The 21,435-nt window shown below is 35.0% G+C and overlaps 2 protein-coding genes across 2 annotated transcripts; both read right to left on the reverse strand.

The window, feature by feature from the left end:
• Positions 1-14,070: 14,070 nt before the first annotated feature.
• On the reverse strand, positions 14,071-15,773 carry LOC112737914 (GDSL esterase/lipase At4g01130-like). Its single transcript, XM_029291526.2, has 3 exons — positions 15,434-15,773; positions 15,088-15,297; positions 14,071-14,432 (listed from the first exon to the last, which is right to left on the reverse strand). The coding sequence occupies exons 1-3, from the start codon at positions 15,633-15,635 to the stop codon at positions 14,314-14,316; spliced, it is 531 nt and encodes a 176-aa protein (XP_029147359.1). The 5' UTR covers positions 15,636-15,773; the 3' UTR covers positions 14,071-14,313.
• A 2,506-nt stretch (positions 15,774-18,279) lies between these two features.
• Positions 18,280-20,922, reverse strand: LOC112737915 (exosome complex component RRP41 homolog). The gene is made up of 10 exons (XM_025788069.3): positions 20,651-20,922; positions 20,509-20,569; positions 20,399-20,437; positions 20,216-20,283; positions 19,558-19,636; positions 19,432-19,468; positions 19,122-19,238; positions 18,907-18,992; positions 18,697-18,786; positions 18,280-18,597 (listed from the first exon to the last, which is right to left on the reverse strand). Exons 1-10 carry the CDS (start codon positions 20,749-20,751, stop codon positions 18,550-18,552), a joined length of 726 nt encoding a protein of 241 aa, XP_025643854.1. The 5' UTR covers positions 20,752-20,922; the 3' UTR covers positions 18,280-18,549.
• Between the last annotated feature and the right edge of the window lie 513 nt (positions 20,923-21,435).

Raw genomic sequence — 21,435 nt, forward strand, 5'->3', positions numbered from 1 at the left:
TAGTAGGACAAGTTGCCACCGAAGCAAATACACGCTAGAAGCGTGGCAGGCCTGTCGGTTCCAAAGACAAAAATCCTCGAAAGAGAAAAGAGGTTAATACTATTCCTGTTGAAAAAGACATAATAAAGACACCTGCAGTTGTCCAAAATTCTGATATAATTTTAACGCCAGAAGACGTTCAAGTACCTGAAAATTGTGAAAATGACGAGATCTCGATAAATTATATCTTTACAGGAGAGATATGGGACCGAAATAAGACAATTTTCAATGAAATATTTGCATATAATGTGGCATTAAATATCATGCATGAAAGTAAGGATCTTGAGCTAAGATCAGTCTAAGAATGTCGACAAAGAAATTATTGACCAAAATGGGAAGAAGCCATGAAGGCTGAATTAGACTCACTTGCAAAACGTGAAGTCTTTAGACCTGTAGTCAGTACACTTGAAGATGTAAAACCTGTTGGATACCGATGGGCATTTGTGAGAAAACGAAATGAGAAAAATGAAGTTGTGCGCTATAAAGCCCGACTTGTGGCACAAGGTTTTTCACAAAGGCCCGGTATAAATTGTGAAGAAACGTATTCCCCTGTAGTGGATGCGATAACATTGCGTTATTTGGTCAGTTTATCTGCATATTATAAACTGCATATGCATTTAATGGATGTGGTAACAGCCTACTTATACAGCTCATTCGATCGGGATATCTATATGAAAGTCCCTGAAGGACTAAAGATATCTAAACCATCTAGTGAATATTCGCAAGGGTTATACTCAGTTAAATTGTAAAGATCTTTATACGGTCTAAAGCAATCTGGACGAATGTGGAGTATCTGGCCAAAAATGGATTCAAGAATGATGATATCTGTCCATGTATTTTCATAAAAAAATCTGCATCTGGATTCATTATAATTGCTGTGTACGTTAATGATTTAAATATCATTGGGACTCCTGAAGAGATTCCAACAATGATAAAAACTCTAAAAGAAGAGTTTGAGATGAAAGATCTTGGAAAGACTAAATTTTGTCTCGGCCTGCAGATCGAGCATATAAAAAATGGGATCTTTATTCATCAAACAACATACACAGAAAAGATCTTGAAAAGATTTAATATGGATAAGTCACATCCCTTGAGTACCCCAATGATCGTAAAACCTTTGAATGTGGAGAAGGATCAATTCCGTCCTAAAGAAGAGAATGAAGATATCCTATTGGTCCTGAAGTACCATATCTTAGTGCCATTGGAGCGCTAATGTATCTTCCCAACAATACGCGACCTGACATATCATTCGCGGTGAATCTACTAGCAAGGTATAGTTCCTCTCCAACCAGAAGACATTGGAGTGTAATCAAGCAAATCTTTCGATATCTTCATAGAACGGTAGATATGGGATTGTTTTATTCCTATAGATCCAAGTCACAACTAGTTGGCTATGCAGATGCTGGCTACTTGTCTGATCCACATAAAGAAAGATCTCAAACAGGATACCTTTTTACATTTGATGGAATAGCTCTATCATGGATGTCCACAAAACAGACTATTGCTGCAACATCCTCTAATCATGTTAAAATACTAGCGATTCATGAAGCAAGTCGCGAGTGTTTTTGGCTCAGGAATTTGATCCAATATACTCTGTCATCATGTGGACTGATTGATCATAAGATAGCTCCAACTGTCCTGTTTGAAGATAAACAGCATATATTGCTCAACTTAAAGGCGGATATATCAAAGGTGATAGAACAAAGCATATTTCTCCCAAATTCTTCTTTACTCATGATCTTCAAAATCAATGGACAATTGATATCCAACAGATCCACTCAAGTCACAATCTAGTAGATTTATTTACAAAGTCACTCCCAAAATCCTCCTTTGAAAGATTGGTACATGAGATTGGGATGCGCCGATTTCGAGACATTAACTGACGTCAACAAGAGGGGGAGACTGTACTCTTTTTTCCTTGGTCAGGTTTTTTTCCATTGGCTTTTTCTTGACAAGGTTTTTAATGAGGCAGTCTCCATCACCAAAGGATATTTTATTCTTTTTCCTTCACTAAGGTTTTTTTTTCCACTGGGTTTTTCTTTAGTAAGGTTTTAATGAGGCAATAATCCTAAATGGTCATTTAATGGGGAGTGTTGTGATAAGTACTGATGTGGATGCCCATTTCCAATGAAGCTTAGTTTATCAAGGATGACACTATTAAATGTAGTTTGAAAATGTGTCATCATGTACAAAAATAAATAGAGGCTTCAGCCTCTGAATGAAAACACACTACCATCAATAACAAATACTATTCTCTCTCTTTATACAGCATCAATAATAGCAACGTTCTCACTCTTATATTTTCTCTCTTTCTTTATTTTACAAGTATTCTGAATACTCCTCTCTCTTACTCTTTATATATAATATTAGTAAATATATTAATCATCTTTATTATATTGAGATAGTAATTGTGGTGAATATTGTTATCTAATTATTCTTCCTTATTTTATATTACCTCTTCCTTATTTATTTATTTATTTAGTTATTTCATAACACGTTATCAGAATGAAACTCTAATGAAATTTTAGGAAGACTTCAAGTAACAAATTTTTATTATGTCGAATCTCTTTCATCTTGAATATAATGATTTTGATATATCTGGAAACAATTATTTATCATGGATACTTGATGTTAAAATCCATCTTGATTCAATGGATCTTGGAGATACCATTGAGGCTGAAAATAATACATCCCAGAAAGATAAAGCCAAAGCTATGATTTTCCTCTGTCGTCATCTTGACGTATGATTGAAAAATGAATATCCCACATTAAAAGATACTGCAGATCTATGGAAAGACCTTGAAGAAAGGTACAATCATTAAAAGACGGTGATACTTTCTCAAGCCCGAAATGTTAGAGAAAATTTTCTCAACCTTCCATACCTCGAATGTGCTCCTGCAGCAGCAGTATCGAGAAAAAGAATTTAAAAAATATTCTGAGTTAATTTCTTGCCTTCTTGTTGCTGAACGCAACAATGAGTTGCTCTTAAGAAATTATGAAGTGCGCCCAGCTGGCGCCGCCCCATTTTCTGAAGTAAATTCAGCAAATTATAACCCCAGAAGAGGTAAATGGCAAGATTTTGATAACAAGAAAAATTATGGAAGGAAAAGGAATTATGTTCAAAAGAGAAGATCTCACCAAAAGTGGGATAAAGAAAGAAATATTGGGCAAAGTAAATCAATTGAGGATAAATGCTTCCGTTGTAGTAGAAAGGGGCCATTGGTCACGTACTTGTCGTACCCCAAAGCACCTAGTTGATCTTTATCAAGCATCTTTGAAAAAAGATGACAAAGGAAAGGAAATAAATTTTGTTTCAAATGATGAAAATTCCACCACTCATTATGATGTATTTAATTTCTTTGAGGATCCTGAAGGAAATATTAGCTATTTGATCAATGATGGAATAGTTTAATATGTGTGTTTGTTAAGTATTCGTGTGAATAATTTTACTGTGCATGTACTTCTACTCATTTTATTATTATTATCATTTGTCTTTGAAGAAAAATGGCAAGGACATATTCTGAAGATATTTACCTTGCGGATAGTGCAAGTTCGCACACTATTCTTAAAAGTAATATATATTTTATCCATCTTGTGCCAAAAGAAGAATATGTTAATACTATTATTGGCTCAGGCAATGTGATAGAAGGCTCCGGAAGAGCTATAATTTTGTTTCCTAGAGGAACAAAATTTATAATAAATAATGCACTATTGTCTATCAAGTCTCTAAGAAACTTGTTGAGCTTTAAAGATATTCGCCGAAATGGATATCATATTGAGACTATGAATGAGGGAAATCATGAGTACTTATGTATCACAACTCATGATTTAAATAAAAAGGTTATATTAGAAAAGTTGCCCTCACTTTCATCTGTGTTATATTATACCAAGATTAGTTCAATTGAATCACATGCTACTGTAAACCAGAAGTTTACTAGTCCAAATGAATTCATAACTTGGCACGACCAATTGGGTCATCCGGGAAGAACCATGATGCGGAGAATTATTGAAATCTCCCATGGACATTCACTAAAGAACCAGAAGATTCTTAAAATTAGTGAATTTTGTTGTGCTGCATGTTCTCAAGGGAAGTTAATTTTAAGGCCATCACCAGTAAAGATTGGATTTGAGTCCCCTAAATTCCTAGAAAGGATTCAAGGTGTTATATGTGGACCTATTCATCCATCATGTGGATCTTTTAGATATTTTATGGTCTTGATAGACGCATCTTCGAGATGGTCACATGTGTGCTTATTGTCTTCTCACAACCTGGCGTTTGCGAGATTACTGGCTCAAATTATTCCATTAAAAACACAATTTTTAGAAAATCCAATCAAAGCAATTCGTCTTGATAATACTGGTGAATTTACTTCCCAAGCTTTTGATGCTTATTGTATGGCTAATGGAATAAATGTGAACATCCAGTAGCTTATGTTCACACACAAAACGGGTTAGCAGAATCACTTATTAAACGCCTCCAATTGATTGATAGACCCTTACTTATGAGAAAAAATCTCCCAACTTCGGTTTGGGGGCATGCTATTTTACATGCCGCAGCACTTATTCGTTTGAGGCCAACGAGTTACCATATCTCTCCTATGCAATTAGCTTTTGGCCAGTAGCCAAATGTTTTCTATTTAAGAATATTTGGGTGTGCAAAATATGTTCCCATTGCACCACCTAATTGCACGAAAATGGGACCCCAAAAAAATTGGAGATATATGTTGGATATGTTTCTCCCTCTATAGTGAGGTATCTTGAGATACAAACTGGGGATGTATTTAAAGCCCGATTTGTGGATTGTCATTTTGATGAATCAAAATTTCCAACATTAGGGGGAGAGAATAAGCTTCCTGAAAAGGAACTTAATTGGAATGCACCATCGTTGAGGCATTTAGATCCTCGATCATCAGGGCAATGTGAACTAGAAGTTCAAAAGATTATACATTTGCAAAGAATAGCAAATGAATTGCCTGATGCATTTTTCGATACAAAGAGGATAACCAAATCTTATATACCAGCGGAAAATACCCCAATTCGAATTGATGTCCCAATAGGACAAGTTGCCACCGAAGCAAATACACGCCAGAAGCGTGGCAGGCCTGTCGGTTCCAAAGACAAAAATCCTCGAAAGAGAAAAGAGGTTAATACTATTCCTGTTGAAAAAGACATAGTAAAGACACATGCAGTTGTCCAAAATTCTGATATAATTTTAACGCCAAAAGACATTCAAGTACCTGAAAATTGTGAAAATGACAAGATCTCGATAAATTATGTCTTTACAGGAGAGAAATGGGACCGAAATAAGACAATTGTTAATGAAATATTTGCATATAATGTGGTATTAAATATCATGCATGAAAGTAAGGATCGTGAGCTAAGATCAGTCGAAGAATGTCGACAAAGAAATGATTGACCAAAATGGGAAGAAGCCATGAAGGCTGAATTAGACTCACTTGCAAAACGTGAAGTCTTTGGAACTGTAGTCCGTACACCTGAAGATGTAAAACCTGTTGGATACCGATGGGCATTTGTGAGAAAACTAAATGAGAAAAATGAAGTTGTGCGCTATAAAGCCCAACTTGTGGCACAAGGTTTTTCACAAAGGCCCGATATAAATTATAAAGAAACGTATTCCCCTGTAGTGGATGCGATAACATTGCGTTATTTGGTCAGTTTATCTGCATATTATAAACTGCATATGCATTTAATGGACGTGGTAACAGCCTACTAATACGGCTCATTAGATCGGGATATCTATATGAAAATTCCTGAAGGACTAAAGATATCTAAACCATCTAGTGAATATTCGCAAGGGTTATACTCAGTTAAATTGCAAAGATCTTTATACGGTCTAAAGCAATCTGGACGAATGTGGAGTATCTGGCCAAAAATGGATTCAAGAATGATGATATCTGTCCATGTATTTTCATAAAGAAATCTGCATCTGGATTCATTATAATTGCTGTGTACGTTAATGATTTAAATATCATTGGAACTCCTGAAGAGATTCCAACAATTATAAAAACTCTAAAAGAAGAGTTTGAGATGAAAGATCTTGGAAAGACTAAATTTTGTCTCGGCCTGCAGATCGAGCATATAAAAAATGGGATCTTTATTCATCAAACAACATACACAGAAAAGATCTTGAAAAGATTTTATATGGATAAGTCACATCCCTTGAGTACCCCAATGATCGTAAGATCTTTGGATGTGGAAAAGGATCAATTCCGTCCTAAAGAAGAGAATGAAGATATCCTTGGTCCTGAAGTACCATATCTTAGTGCCATTGGAGCGCTAATGTATCTTACTAATAATACGCGACCTGATATATCATTCGCGGTGAATCTACTAGCAAGGTATAGTTCCTCTCCAACCAAAAGACATTGGAGTGTAATCAAGCAAATCTTTCGATATCTTCATGGAACGGTTGATATGGGATTGTTTTATCCCTATGGATCCAAGTCACAACTAGTTGGCTATGCAGATGCTGGCTACTTGTCTGATCCACATAAAGGGAGATCTCAAACAGGATACCTTTTTACATTTGGTGGAACAGCTATATCATGGATGTCCACAAAACAGACGATTGCTGCAACATCCTCTAATCATGTCAAAATACTAGCGATTCATGAAGCAAGTCGCGAGTGTTTTTGGCTCAGGAATTTGATCCAATATACTCTGTCATCATTTAGACTGATTGATCATAAGATAGCTCCAACTGTCCTGTTTGAAGATAATACAGCATGTATTGCCCAACTTAAAGGCGGATATATCAAATGTGATAGAACAAAGCATATTTCTCCCAAATTCTTCTTTACTCATGATCTTCAAAATCAAGGGACAATTGCTATCCAACAGATCCGCTCAAGTCACAATCTAGCAGATTTATTTACAAAGTCACTCCCAAAATCCTCCTTTGAAAGATTGGTACATGAGATTGGGATGCGCCGATTTCGAGACATTAACTAATGTCAACAAGAGGGGGAGACTGTACTCTTTTTTCCTTGGTCAGGTTTTTTCCCATTTGGTTTTTCTTGACAAGGTTTTTAATGAGGCAGTCTCCATCACCAAAGGATATTGTACTCTTTTTCCTTCACTAAGGTTTTTTTCCTACTGGGTTTTTCTTTAGTAAGGTTTTAACGAGACAATAATCCTAAATAGTCATTCAAGGGGGAGTGTTGTGATAAGTACTGATGTGGATGCCCATTTCCATTGAAGCTTAGTTTATCAAGGATGACTCTGTTAAATGTAGTTTAAAAATGTGTCATCATGTACACATATAAATAGAGACTTAAGCCTCTCAATGAAAACACACTACCATCAATAACAAATACTATTCTCTCTCTTTATACAGCATCAATAATAGCAACGTTCTCTCTCTTATATTTTCTCTCTTTCTTTATTTTACAAGTATTTTGAATACTCCTCTCTCTTACTCTTTATATATAATATTAGTAAATATATTAATCATCTCTATTATATTGAGATAGTAATTGTGGTGAATATTGTTATCTAATTATTCTTCCTTATTTTATATTACCTCTTCCTTATTTATTTATTTATTTAGTTATTTCATAACAAACTAATCTTGATTTTAAAAGTGCTATATAAGTAGAGATGGGAAACTCTATTGAAGGGATGACTTATTTTGTTTTACTGAAAAACTAAATTCAATACTTCTATTCTTTAGATTTTCTGCCCTTTTCAATTTCCCTTTCTTTCTTTCTATTCTTCTGCGATAAGAGCTACTGTTGAAAAATTCCTTTCATGGTATCAAGAGTAACAGGTGTTTGATCCATGACTTCTCCCAACGAAGACTCTGCCAATTCCAATTCCAACAACACTCCTCTTCCCTCTTCTGTTATCAACAATTTTCCCCCAAATTTCTTCAATCAAAAACCCTTTCACCCGATTAGTGACAAACTTGGTGAGAATAATCATAAGACTTGGCAACAGCAAGCTCTCTTTTCAATTCGAGGACAAGATCTTGAAGATCATCTCCATCCAACACGAATTCCTCCTCAATTTGATTCGACGGCAAATCAGTAAGCTCGGATTGAATCTCAACAATTCAAACAATGGAGGCAGGACGACTATAATCTCAGCTCATGGATGCTCGCATCTATGGATTCTGATTTCAAAGGTAAAATGGTTGGGTGCATCTTTGCTTATGAAATTTGGGGAAAGATTGAAGAATATTTCGAGAAATCCATCAAGTATAGGGTTAAACAACTCAAAGCACAACTCAAATTGGTCAAGAAACATGGTATGTCTGATCAGGATTATATCTCAAAAATTAAAAGCCTTGCTGATTCTTTGGCAGCCTTAGGTTACCCTCTTTCGACAGAGAAACATGTAAAAGCTATTCTTGAGGGTTTAAATGAAGACTATCAAAGTCTTTTAATCACAATCAATGCGAAACCTAAAATGTATAGTCTTTGTGAAGTGCAAACTCTGGTATTGACTCATGATGATATGATGAATAAGTTCAGAAAGCCAGATAATGTTCTTGTACAAGCTAATTTTACTCAAAGTTCTTTTCCTTCTATGTCAAATACTATGAGAGGCAATCCGATGCGAGGAAAGGGGAGAGGTGGAGGTCGACCTTTTAGAGGTGGCAGGTCCTTTTATCAACAACCACGACCTCAATGCCAAGTATGTGGCCGATTTTGACACATTGCTTGGCACTGTTTTCATAGATTTGATCAACAGATTCCCCCACCGTCACAAAATTATGGCACTCAAATGAACAATTACAACTCTCTTTCATCGATTGCTTCCACTCCATCCCAAGTGAATTCTATTGCAACTACTCCTCCTCCACCTACAAATACTTTTCACAACCCTACTGCATTTCTTGTTGCGCCATCTACTATCTCTGACCCAGCTTGGTATCCCGATACAGGTGCATCTCATCATGTAACCGATTCTCAATCTAACTTGATTGCATCATCTGAATACACAGGGCCAGAACAAGTGTAGATAGGTAATGGAACAGGTATTTCTATATCTAATGTTGGACACTCCTTTTTGTATTCTTTATCTTCTAAAAGATGGTTCTCTCTACAAAAGCTAATTCACTGTCCTCATATAACCAAGATTCTGATCTCTGTTTCTAAATTTGCTGAGGATAATTTTGTTTATTTTGAATTTCATACCTTTTATTGTCTTGTTAAATGTCAGTTCACCAAGAAGGTTCTACTACAAGGTTTTAGGCAAGGAGGTTTATATCGGTTTTCTAATATTGTTGTCCCTTATCATTCACAAACAAATTCATGTCCTAAAGCTTTCTCTATCTCTCTTCCTTCTTTTGATTTGTGGCATAAGAGATTAGGACACATTGCCACCAAAACTGTACATCTTGTTCTATCACAATGTAACATTCCTTTTGATAATAGTGCTGATAATAAGAAGCCTAGTCTTTGTGAAAATTGTGTTCAAGCTAAAATGCATTCTATTCCATATAGTGATTCTTTAACTGTTTACACTTCACCATTGCAATTGGTTTATACGAATGTTTGGGGACCATCTCCCATTATTTCTCATCTTGGTTACAAGTATTATGTTACATTTATTGATGCATTTTCCAGATATACATGTACTTTTTTACTATCTCACAAATCTCAAGTTTTTACAGCTTTCATTCAATATAAAAATTTTATAGAAAACCAAACTGATTGCAAATTAAAGGCTTTACAGTCAGATAATGGCGGTGAGTACACTTCTAAAGTTTTTTCTACATACCTTGCACAAGAGGGTATTCAACATCGTTTTTCATGTCCATATATTCCCCAACAAAATAGAAGAGCTGAGAGAAAACATCAGAATTTAATAGAAATGAGTTTAGCCATGTTATCCACTGCTCAAATGCCAAAGATTTTTTGGGATGAAGCTGTTACAGCTACTTATTTGATAAATAGGTTACCAACTCCTATTTTGTCACAAAAATCACCTTTTGAGGTCTTATTTAAACAGAAACCTGATTATCAATCTCTCAAAATCTTTGGTAGCGCATACTTTTTCTCTTCTTACACCTTTTAATCAGAATAAATTAAACTATAGATCACATAAGTGTGTGTTTCTTGGATATGCCCCTAATTACAAAGGCTATAAATGTCTATCACCCAATGGACGAATATATATCACTAGGAATGTTAAATTTGATGAATCTTAGTTTCCTTATTCTGACTTATTTCTCTCTAAATCTGTTACTAATGAGCTTGACTTAACTAAGAAGGATGCAGATAGTTCCTTTTATTTTTCAAAGTACCCTATTCCTACGGTTGTTCCCCATGTAACTTCCGCCACTCATCAAAATCCATGCACCTTAAATGAGCAAGACACTCTACTTAGTTCACATACAATTAAAGGTGTTCCTTCTGTCACAACTAATGACTATCCAAGCCATCAATTAGAGGATGCTTTTGGTCCTAGCCACAATCCTACTCCAACACAGCCACAAGGCCCAATACAACCCACTTCTGGCATAGAGATTGTTCTTCGACCTATAGAATCCTCTAACACTCAACCCTCTACAACATCACACCATTCACAACCAATTACTCCTCACAATACTCATGCTATGATGACAAGGTCTAAAACAGGTTCATCTAAACCAAAAGTATTTTTTTCTTCTATTCGGTCCAAAACTAGTGATGAACACCCTCCTAAAACAGCTCATGTTGCCCTCAGTATTCCTTGTTGGAAAGAGGCGATGATAGAAGAGTTTCAAGCTCTACAAAGAACCAATACTTGGTCTTTAGTGCCTAAGCCAGAAAATGCAAAAATTATAGGTTGCAAATGGTTTTTACCATTAAAAGACACCCTAATGGATCCATTCACAAGTATAAAGCTAGGTTAGTGGCTCAAGGCTTTCACCAAGAAGAAGGTTTTGACTTTGAACAAGTTTTTAGTCCGGTAATTAGACCTACAACAATTAGACTAATCTTAAGCTTAGCTCTTTCTCGAAATTGGGTAATAAGACAATTTGATTTCAACAATGCCTTTTTGAGTGGGAATTTACATCAAATAATCTACATGTCACAGCCGATTGGCTTTGAAGAAAATTCTGACACACATGTTTGTAGGATGCATAAATCTCTCTACGGCTTGAAACAAGCTCCTAGAGAGTGGTTCATTAAGTTAAGCACCACTTTGCACTCTTTTGGTTTCAATAATGTCAAGTCTGATAATTCTTTGTTTATAAAGAAACATACCAATTCAATTATTTATATTTTTTGTTATGTGGATGACATTATAATTACTGGCAATAATTTACATTGTGTGGCTGACATGATTAAGAAATTGGACACTGTTTTCTCATTAAAAGATTTAGGTGACTTAAGCTATTTTTTGGGGGTTGAGATTCACAAAACTGAAAATGGAACTTTGCATCTCTCACAAACCAAATATATTACAGATTTATTGTCAAAATTGGGGATGGCGCAAGCTAGCTCTATGCCAACCCCTATGGTTTCTTCGCTACAATTGTTGTCAGCAGGTTCAGAGAGTTTTGAAGATCCAAAGCTTTATCGAACTGTTGTAGGATCTCTACAATATTTATGCATCACAAGACCAGATATCTCTTTTGCTGTGGCAAAAATTAGTCAATTTATACATTCTCCCCTCTTAGCTCATTGGAAGGCAGCAAAGCAGGTGTTAAGATATTTGAGAGGCACACAGCATCATGGTTTAGTCCTGCACAGAAGCGATGATATGAGATTATATGGATTTGCAGACTCAGATTAGGCTACAGATCTAGAAGATAGAAAGTCAGTGTCAGGGTATTGTGTGTATTTTGGGGCTAACTTAATTTCTTGGATGTGCAGGAAACAACCGACTATAAGTCGTTCCTCTGTTAAAGCAGAATTTAGGAGTGTAGCAGCTTGTGAAGCTGAGGTACAATGGCTCAAGCATTTGCTAGAAGAACTGGATGTCAAGCTTCAAACTGCTCCAACGATATATTGTGACAACTTAAGCACTGTTTTGTTAATGGCAAATCCTGTGTTACATGACAAGACTAAACATTTCCAGCTTGAAGTACAATTAATCAGGGACAAGATAAATCAAAAACAGTTACATGTTATGCATATTCCAGGGACAAACCAGGTTGCTGATCTTCTTATTAAACCTTTGACAGCCTCCACATTTGAAAGACTGAGGTTCAAACTGCGAGTTGTCCCAAGGCCAAGCTCGAGTTTGAGGGAGGTGTTGAGATTAAGGATGATTAATTATGATAATTAGAGAACTAATTTTGATTTTAAAAGTGCTATATAAGTAGAGATGGGAAACTCTATTGAAGGGATGACTCATTTTGTTTTACTGAAAAACTAAATTCAATACTTCTATTCTTTAGCTTTTCTTCCCTTTTCAATTTCCCTTTCTTTCTTTCTGTTCTTCTGCGATAAGAACTACTGTTGGAAAATTCCTTTCAGATAGAGTCCAAATCCTACCATACCTTATCTATTGCCAGCCCTATTAGGGATATGTGAACGTGAGGTTCAAATGAAAAGGATTTTTTTGAAATTTTTGAAATATGAAAGTGTCCAATCACTAGATTTTTTATCCCAAAAAAGAGAATATTCATTTTTTTAATAGAATATTCTGTTATTTTAAACGTTTTTTGTCACGGTAGAAATTTAATTAAAAAAATTAACGTATACAGATCCAATTAAAAAAATATAAAGACTTAATTAAACATTCAGTAAAGTCATAGGGACTTGCAAAATAATTAAACTTTTTTTTCTTTTGGGGATCTTTACTAGGGGTGCACATGACTCGACCCGGTCCAAAAGCCCGGCCCGGTCCCGAACACTTTAGGGGCTAATTTGGTGTGATTTCATCGGGTTTAGAGCCGGGTAAGGGTCTCAAAAATAGACCTGGTCATTATTTTGGGTCGGGTCCGGGCCATAGCTCGGGTCACCCAAAGTCGGCCCGGTGGCCCAGTCATCATACACAATTAATATTGTGTGTTATTACTTATTAGTGTTGAATCATGACTATTCTTATATGGAATTTAAGTATTGTAAATCTTAATATTTTGTGTTATTAGTCATTATAAGACTATAAGTTAATGTTTTATGTTTAGAATGTATAAGACTTTAGACTAATGCATAATATTGTGTTATTTGTATTGATTTAAATATTTGGTATTATTAGACAATATTAGTATTGATTGTGGTTATGCTTTAATTGTGAAGAAGGGTTAGTTCTTGTTATATTTTTCTAACTGAATTTTACCATGTTAAATAATGGTTGGAGTCTTGGAAATTTGGATATTTTTACATGCTAACTTACAAGAAGGTATCAACGTAATGTAATGTTAACGGCCCGATTTTCACCCGATTTTTACCCAGTTTTCACCCGGTATAATTGTGGCCCGAAAGTGTATTGGTTTCATCGGGTCTAGGGCCAGGTTCGGATCTAATAAATAGACCCAGTGTATATTTCGAGTCGGATCTGGGTCACATCAAACTCGGCTTGACCCGCCCATGTGCACCCTAATCTTTACCGGGACTAATTAAAGTAAGCAAGCATAAGTTGGTAGCTGAGGAGATTGCTGACTTGCCCAATACAAGATTGTTGTAAGTACTCAGTAGTCCATAAGCACGTAGCTTTTTTATACTCTTTTTTGTTTTTTTTTGTTTTTTTCATCTTTAATTTATATCAAATAATATTATGCTTAAGGAATAATACGGCCTGAATTCATGACATTTTGTCACTTTCTCTTAGTTTTAGTGGCTTCATTGCAAAAACTGTGGCGCATCGAAACTAAATATGAACGTGAGACAAATCGATTTAAAATGTTCCTGAAGAGGGAAGTTGGGATCAGAATAGGAACCATTGAGAATGGCATAGGTAACAAGCTTGTTTGCAGCTTCTGTTGCATGGATCCCATCCCAGGTTACGTAGTTGTAAGGATCATCACATGCTGTTGCTGTCACTCTGCGAAATTGTACTTTCCCCCTCCATATCCGCAACATGCTTTCGTGCCATACTTTATCCGTGTTCCAAAGAATATATAAACCGTTTTGAGAAGTGATTAAACTTATATATAGATATGAAGGAGAAGTGTTTGATTTGAACCATGAGAAGTTGGATGCTGAAAGAGCTCTAACAGAACAGTGTGTACATCAGAGAGAGTCTCTCTAGTCTGTCTCAATGTCTCTTTCAAAGGAAACCATACATCCAAATTCATCAATGTCTGAACTATTATTTTGTTATTTAATAATAGATCTGTGTTGGTGTTGAGTCTCACCTTAATTGTGGCACCTATTTCTGCTTCACTCCACCTACACCAATGGCACCTAAGTTGGAAGTGAAGTCATTTTGGCCAATGTAGAATGTGTAAAGCGATTTTCCGAATATATCCGGTGAAGGAAGCTTGGCTTCTGCAAGATGTTGTGAACTAAAATAAAGTTAATTCTAAAAGCAAGAACTTAAAAGGGTTAAAGCTAAGAAAAGTAAAATTAATTGTACTGAAATACTCTTGTTCACAAGACTCGGATACTCTGAAATATTCTATTAATAGGACACCTCATCAATTCTAAACAATACTAATCTGCACCGCAATGCTTGGTTGAGTGGCAATTATGTTTGCCTTGCTAGGAGGTGCACCGGGTTCAAATCCCAGCTGAGGCTGGTTGTTGTTTAAGAACCCATGGTAGTGTGTGTGAGTGTGTTGTGTGGGTATGTGAAACATGAATGTAATGGCTAGGATTGAGGGCTGTCCAATCCGCTTGACCAAAAAAAAAATACTAATCCTATAACTCCTATCTCTATTTTATAATTATTATATTGATGATGATAACACAAGAAAAGGGGTGCCAGTTTTGGCATTGTTAAAAGAAAACTAGTAAGCTCCTATAATACTGCTTCCATTCTTAAATAACTGTTTATTTGAACAAAGTGTTCTATTCAGAGCTAGTGTATATAGGCATAATTTATATCTAGATACATGGATTTGTTAATATGCCACTTTGTCTTTGTGGAACGGGTGAAATAATAAATAAAATTTGGGAACTAGAAACTTTGTACATTTTGCACCTTCTTGATGAAATTCAAGGACTCTGGTTATAAATTGCTTCATTTGGTTGAGCTGGATAGCAAGAGAGAAAGGGCTGATCCCGCTGACAAACAAACAAGTGTTAGGAATAAGCACAGTGGATGCCAATGTTGCATAGTTGGCCCCATGTCTGAAGTTTGATCCTATTGATTGCAGATAGGGACTCAAAAATGGCAATCCAAGAGCTTGAGCTGCCAAATCAAATGTAAAATATAATTATTAATATTAGTAATTTAGTATCAATGAATAACCAGATAAGTCTGCCCTTGGTTTATAAATGGTTGATGACAAAAAACCAACTAAGGAAGAAAGAATATGAAAGATTACCAAGAAAATCAATCATGAGTCTGCCATCGGAAGCTCGGCCAGCTGGTTTTTTGAAGAAAGTAACTCCAAAAGGAGCAGACTGTGCGGGAAAACCTGCATAGAAACCACCAGTGTCTGAGTTTGAATCCCCGAAGTTGAAGATAGCCTCAAAATCACATTTTGTGTGACTTAAACCCACTAAGCATAACAACAAGAAGGCCATCAAGGATGTATACACTACTATAAATATAATGGAGAGGCAGCAGTACTATACATGGAAACACGGCAACCAATTTATTCTCTTGCTGAGACAACCGGTAAAAAATTTCTGGCCCCACTACTCACTCTTGTTATATGCATAAATAATCCAATATCAATTGCTAATCATATATATAGCAGGCGCAACATGCACCACATATGTTTTGGATGTGTTGCTATTAATTAATAGTAACATAGCAGCAGATTACGTAATTGTTGCTTAGGATGCTAATAATACTTAGTATTGTTAGTGGACTAAATCCCCGTAATGGTCCCGAGATTGACGCCGTGCACTAAAATTGTCCCTGAGATTCTAATTGCACTAATTACGTCCCTGAGATTGGAAAATTTGCACCATAGTGGTCCCTGACCCGTTTTCCGTTAACGGCGCGCTGACGTGGCTTGATGACGTGGATTTTTGGTGACACGTGTCACTTCATGGTTTGGCCACGTGTCACGATATGATGATGTGTCGGTCAACGACACGTGGCAAGCTGACATGGATGGGTATGCCACATGTCACAATGCTATTTTGCCACGTGTCAGATTATGCCACGTGTCGCAATGCTATTTGTCCACGTGTCATCCACGATGTCATCGTTACATGTGCACCAAATTGGTCCCTTACTTTGCATCTAATGACTCATTTTAGTCCCTGAAATTGAATATCGTGCACCAAATTAGTCCCTTCATCAGTTTTTTCTCATTTTTTTATAAATTTAAAAGTTTTTATATTTTTTTATACACTAATTTTAATTATATTATAATAAATTTTTTAATTAATAATGTTAACTTGTATCATTGGTGTACATGTTAACTAAAACCAAAACTTTATTATTGCCTCTTGTGTTTATTTGTATCTGTTTTAATATTGTTCAAGTCATAGTTATAATAAGTACTTATATTAATTAATAGTGTAATATATGAAAAAGCCGCCTAACAAGTTATAGATAAAATGAATTATTATAATCGACAGTATAAATCTATCTTATTAATTTAGTGAGAAGTTAATTATATAGAAAATCGAACATTCTTAAAATGGATGAGAATAATAAATTTATATTAGTTAATAAGTGTCTTATCAAGTATTCTTAAAATATTTATTAAAGTGTTAAATATTAAAAAAATTGTATTAAGGAATATTATTAGGCAACTACTCCCATGAAAATGCCAAAAACATCTTCTCATGATGATCCTTGTTTAAAAAGTGTAACTTATTTATTTAGCAACACTTTACATAAAGGTAACAATTTTACTTCAAATAAAATCAAGCCCTACAATCTATCATCCAATGGTCAAAATGATGTATCTTCACATGAAGATAATCATTAAATCTTCATTGGAGTAGATACCATAGTATTAAACTCTTAACTTACACTCTTTATTAAATCAATATCAATATGTCACATAATTCTTTTAATAAAATATTGTAGAAAAAAATTGTATAATTAAAACTAATATTTTAAAAATATTTTATAAAAACACTTGTATTTAAATAACTTGTGAAAAGATAAAATTAAAATTAGTGTATTCAAATATATAATGAGAATTTTAAATTTATAAAAAAAAATGAGAAAAAACTGATGAAGGGACTAATTTGGTGCACGACATTCAATTTTAGGGACTAAAATGAGTCATTAGATGCAAAGTAAGGGACCAATTTGGTACACATGTAACGATGACATCGTGGATGACACGTGGACAAATAGCATTGCGACACGTGGCATAATCTGACACGTGGCAAAATAGCATTGTGACACGTGGCATACCCATCCACGTCGGCTTGCCACGTGTCGTTGACCGACACGTCATCATACCGTTACACGTGGCCAAACCATGAGGTGACACGTGTCACCAAAAATCCACGTCATCAAGCCACGTCAGCGCGCCGTTAACGGAAAACGGGTCAGGGATCACTATGGTGCAAATTTTCCAATCTCAGGAACGTAATTGGTGCAATTGGAATCTCAGGGACAATTTTGGTGCACAGCGTCAATCTCGGGGACCATTATGGGGATTTAGTCATTGTTAGTGACATTATTGACCTTGGAATGTAATGAATTCAATGGTGGTGTAAAGTGTTAATTAAGTAATATTAATGGAACTTTTTTCAGTTTTTTGGTTAAGGACTAATCCACCACATATCTAAGCTCCATTTAAGGATCTGTCACTGGCATTCTGGCAATGGGTTATTGCATACATAAGGCGTAATTCGGATCCGTAACACTTGCTTAAGTGGACAAGTGAACCACTCAGCCAACCCAAGTTAGTTCTATGCATACTTTTTGATTCAGTGAACATGGTGGTGTATCTATTTTATTCAAAGTTATAACCAGCAATCAATCATTTTCGCTGGTAAATATTCTATTTATTAATTTCTCTAAAATGGAGGAATTGGGTTTCTCTGTAACATTATTCTTGTCTTTTTTTTTTCTTAATAACGGTCACTGTAGGATAATATTGATTTTATTCAACCCTAGTGACCAGTTTCAATTCAAAATAAATAAATAAACTATATGTAAATATAAATTACAAATAGCTTTCGTAATCATTATTATTTATTAAGACGGGAAAATTGAATATGTTGGCCAAAGAAGAAATGAACGGCATCATCAAAATTCTGTTGACAAATTCATCTGGAAAGATTTACAGCCTAAGAATCAGAATCCAGGGGAACTTTTAATTCTCTCTATTTTCTTTCAGTCAATAAGTCAAACATTTAATTCAGACTTTGCTAAAATACAGGGAACACTGAAAGTACAAGACAAAATGAATTTATAAGAACATCAAGCTCTGCATTTCTTGTTTCACAAACAACCCACATGCCAAAAATATTTCCAGGTAGATAGCAAAAAGGACACATCACTTCAGCCACTGAATTATACACCCCGTCGATACTCCAGTTGCTTTGTGTTCTCTAATAGAATCTGCTAAGCAGGACAGAGATCAGGAATTAAGCTAAGAAATCAATAGGCCATGATTTGATTCCTTTGAAGGTGATCACAAAATTGAGGTACAGCACTTACTTCACGGATGTAATTTGCAACTGCTTTGCAGCCTTCAGTTGCCAGTTGCATAACATTTTCCAAAATGTCAATCGGTAGTTTAGAATCCATCTACAGCCAGCAACAAAAGAAAGAATGCATATTGGGGTAACAAAAAAAAAGGTCTAAAACTAACTTTACACTGTTGACTATAAGAAATCCGAAAAACAAAATGATGCAATGAAAATTAACCTGAAGAAGTGTCACTTTATTCAACTTTGGCAGAATTCCAACAGTTACATCAGGACCTCCAGCACTGTCTTCTACGTAGTTCAAATCTGTCCATATTCATACAACAAGTTTCAATAATTACAAAGTTGCAAAGCTAAAACAAAAGATGAGCAGTTTAAAAGAAAACACAAACTTGCATTTAGCCATTTGAAAAGTCAAGTAAAATAGGTGCATACCAAGCAAAGGGGTGCTATTAAGGTATCCAGCACTACATGAAGTTACAAGATCACACATGGGGATCCCAGCATCAGAAAGGGCCAAAGTTGCAGCATTGATACATGCAGATCTAGTTCCTACACAAGGAATATTGGGGAAAAGAGTTAGTTAATGGTCAATAATGAAGGGCTTCAAAGAAACTAAAGAATCATTTGTTAATACTAGAAAGATTTAACAGAAGATAAATTATTAGAAGAGCACAAGATAAACAAATATTTATCATGAGGAAAAATGGTGATAACAAGATCCCATTATAAGGTTTTAACTTACCACCATCTGCTTGGAGAACTTGGACATAAATATCTATCTGCAAATGACATATATGAATCATACAAACAATAAATATACAATTTACATTAATGAAAAAGAGATTCCAGAAGCTGTGTAAAATGGAACCTGGGAACGAGGCATTAAATGTGTCATTATGCATGCTTCCATAGTCTGTCGAATAACCATAGAAATTTCAGTTGATCTCCTGTAGCAAGAGAAAAATCCCGTCAGAAAAAGAAGAGCAAGAGGTCATTCTCCTAGTGTTAAAGAACCTGGCAATTTGGCCATAAGAACCAGTTTAACACAATCAAAAAGAAAAAGTTAAAGTGTCATAAGATGTATATTGGTGGGGAATGGTATGCCCTAAGTTTCTCCTTCCTTTCCAAATTCTCTTCTGTACTGTCAACTCTTCTCAGACCGAGATATCTTAAAGACCCTTCACTTGGACACATCAGTGATTAGTTGCTCATGTTGGCTACTTACATATCTCAGTGACTCCTTCGTTTGGTTGCTAAATTTAACTGTGGGACAAAGATTCTAGTGTTCTCCAAATTCATCATTGCACTGTTCTAATTGACACATTACATATTCTACTGCTACAGATTGAAATTAGAATGTTATGTACTGCTGACATATTGTTCAGTGTTCTGTTTCATAATATTAGCATTATTTGCATCATCCAATTCAGTCTTGAGCTACTATTTCAACATTATAAATAACTAAAAACAGTGCCCAAACAAAAAAGAACTAGGAATTAAATTTAAGCAAGAGCATATGAGAAAACCTGTCACCCTTTGGTTTCCTCTTGCGATCTCCAGTGCTAAAGTTAGCCATGCTGTACTCACATCGAATCTACAGAGATGATGAGAAGCATGTAGATAGAGAGACAGCAATTAGGTATCCAGCAAAATACACTACCTAGACACAAAATGCATAATAACTTGATAAGAAAAAAATTGTTTTTCACCAAAGCCTGGTCACTCATTTGCTGGCTCCTATTTTGGACCTGAAAGGCATACAAGTTAATACAGCAATCATATCAAATAATGCTGAAATGCAAATTGAAAAGTTATTTACCTCTCTGGGGCCATATACAGCAGCAACCACTTTGGTGTTACCCATCTCAAAAATAGCAGAACTGGTTCCAAAAACAAAAACCACGCATTAGCCAAACCCTAATTTGGAAATTAAGAGGTTTGAAAAGCACGAAAAGAATTACCCATCAGCTCTGGAAACAGCACCAATCTCGGCTCGAATTTGCCGCATCTCCATGGGGCGGCGACCGTCCAAGCGAAGTCCTTCAGGGCTCACATACTCCATCTTCCTTCAATTTCCTTAATCAGGAGAAGAACCAAGTGAGTAGCAAGAGGTGGTGGCGCGGGAAACTGAGCTGGTGCAGCGATTCTAAGCTGCTGGAGTAACACTGTCACAGGAATTAGAGAAGGGCAAATTAATCAAACCGGTCATCGAACTGGTTAAATGAACCGTTGTGTTTTTTTTTTTTTTTTTACCAAAGATAGGAGACTTTAATTGAGTATCGGGAGACTATGCCATTTGAGCTATTACTTATTGGCAATGAACCGTTGTGTTATCTATTTTTTAAAAATTTTTAATTATATTACGTATATATTAGAATTAGTTATCACTCTAAAATATATAATAAAATTAAATAAATATATAGTAATTAATTTTCGTATATAAATAATATTTTTATTTTTTTAATATAACTATTTAAGTTGGTTTTTTATGTATATGATAAATAATTTGATGATAGAAATTTACTAAAAATGTATCTTTTTAAAAAAAAAATCAATTAAGATAATAAAATATAATTTTTAATATTTTAATATTTTTTTATATTTTTTCTTGTTCTTATTAATAAAATATATGTTAAGAGATTACATTTTATTTTTTTAAATAAAAAAATTGAAAGGATCTAATTTTTAAAATTGACGTGTATTGTTTTTATTTAATTTAACATATTTAATTAAATTATTTAATATA

The sequence above is a fragment of the Arachis hypogaea genome, chromosome 13 (assembly GCF_003086295.3).
Source record: "Arachis hypogaea cultivar Tifrunner chromosome 13, arahy.Tifrunner.gnm2.J5K5, whole genome shotgun sequence".
NCBI classification, from domain to species: Eukaryota; Viridiplantae; Streptophyta; class Magnoliopsida; order Fabales; family Fabaceae; genus Arachis; species Arachis hypogaea.

Bases quoted from the DNA above. Each gene is read 5' to 3' on its own strand.
- LOC112737915 (XM_025788069.3), bottom strand. From the start codon at position 20,751: ATGGAGTATGTGAGCCCTGAAGGACTTCGCTTGGACGGTCGCCGCCCC. The intron at 19,469-19,557 runs GTTCCATTTTAC...TGTCATTTGCAG, and splicing joins ATTTAATGCCTCGTTCCCAG to ATAGATATTTATGTCCAAGT. The intron at 18,993-19,121 runs GTATGCACCTAT...GAATATGGACAG, and splicing joins TAATAGCACCCCTTTGCTTG to ATTTGAACTACGTAGAAGAC.
- LOC112737914 (XM_029291526.2), bottom strand. From the start codon at position 15,635: ATGGCCTTCTTGTTGTTATGCTTAGTGGGTTTAAGTCACACAAAATGT. The intron at 15,298-15,433 runs GTAATCTTTCAT...TTGATTTGGCAG, and splicing joins ACTCATGATTGATTTTCTTG to CTCAAGCTCTTGGATTGCCA. The intron at 14,433-15,087 runs GTGCAAAATGTA...AACATCTTGCAG, and splicing joins CCTTGAATTTCATCAAGAAG to AAGCCAAGCTTCCTTCACCG.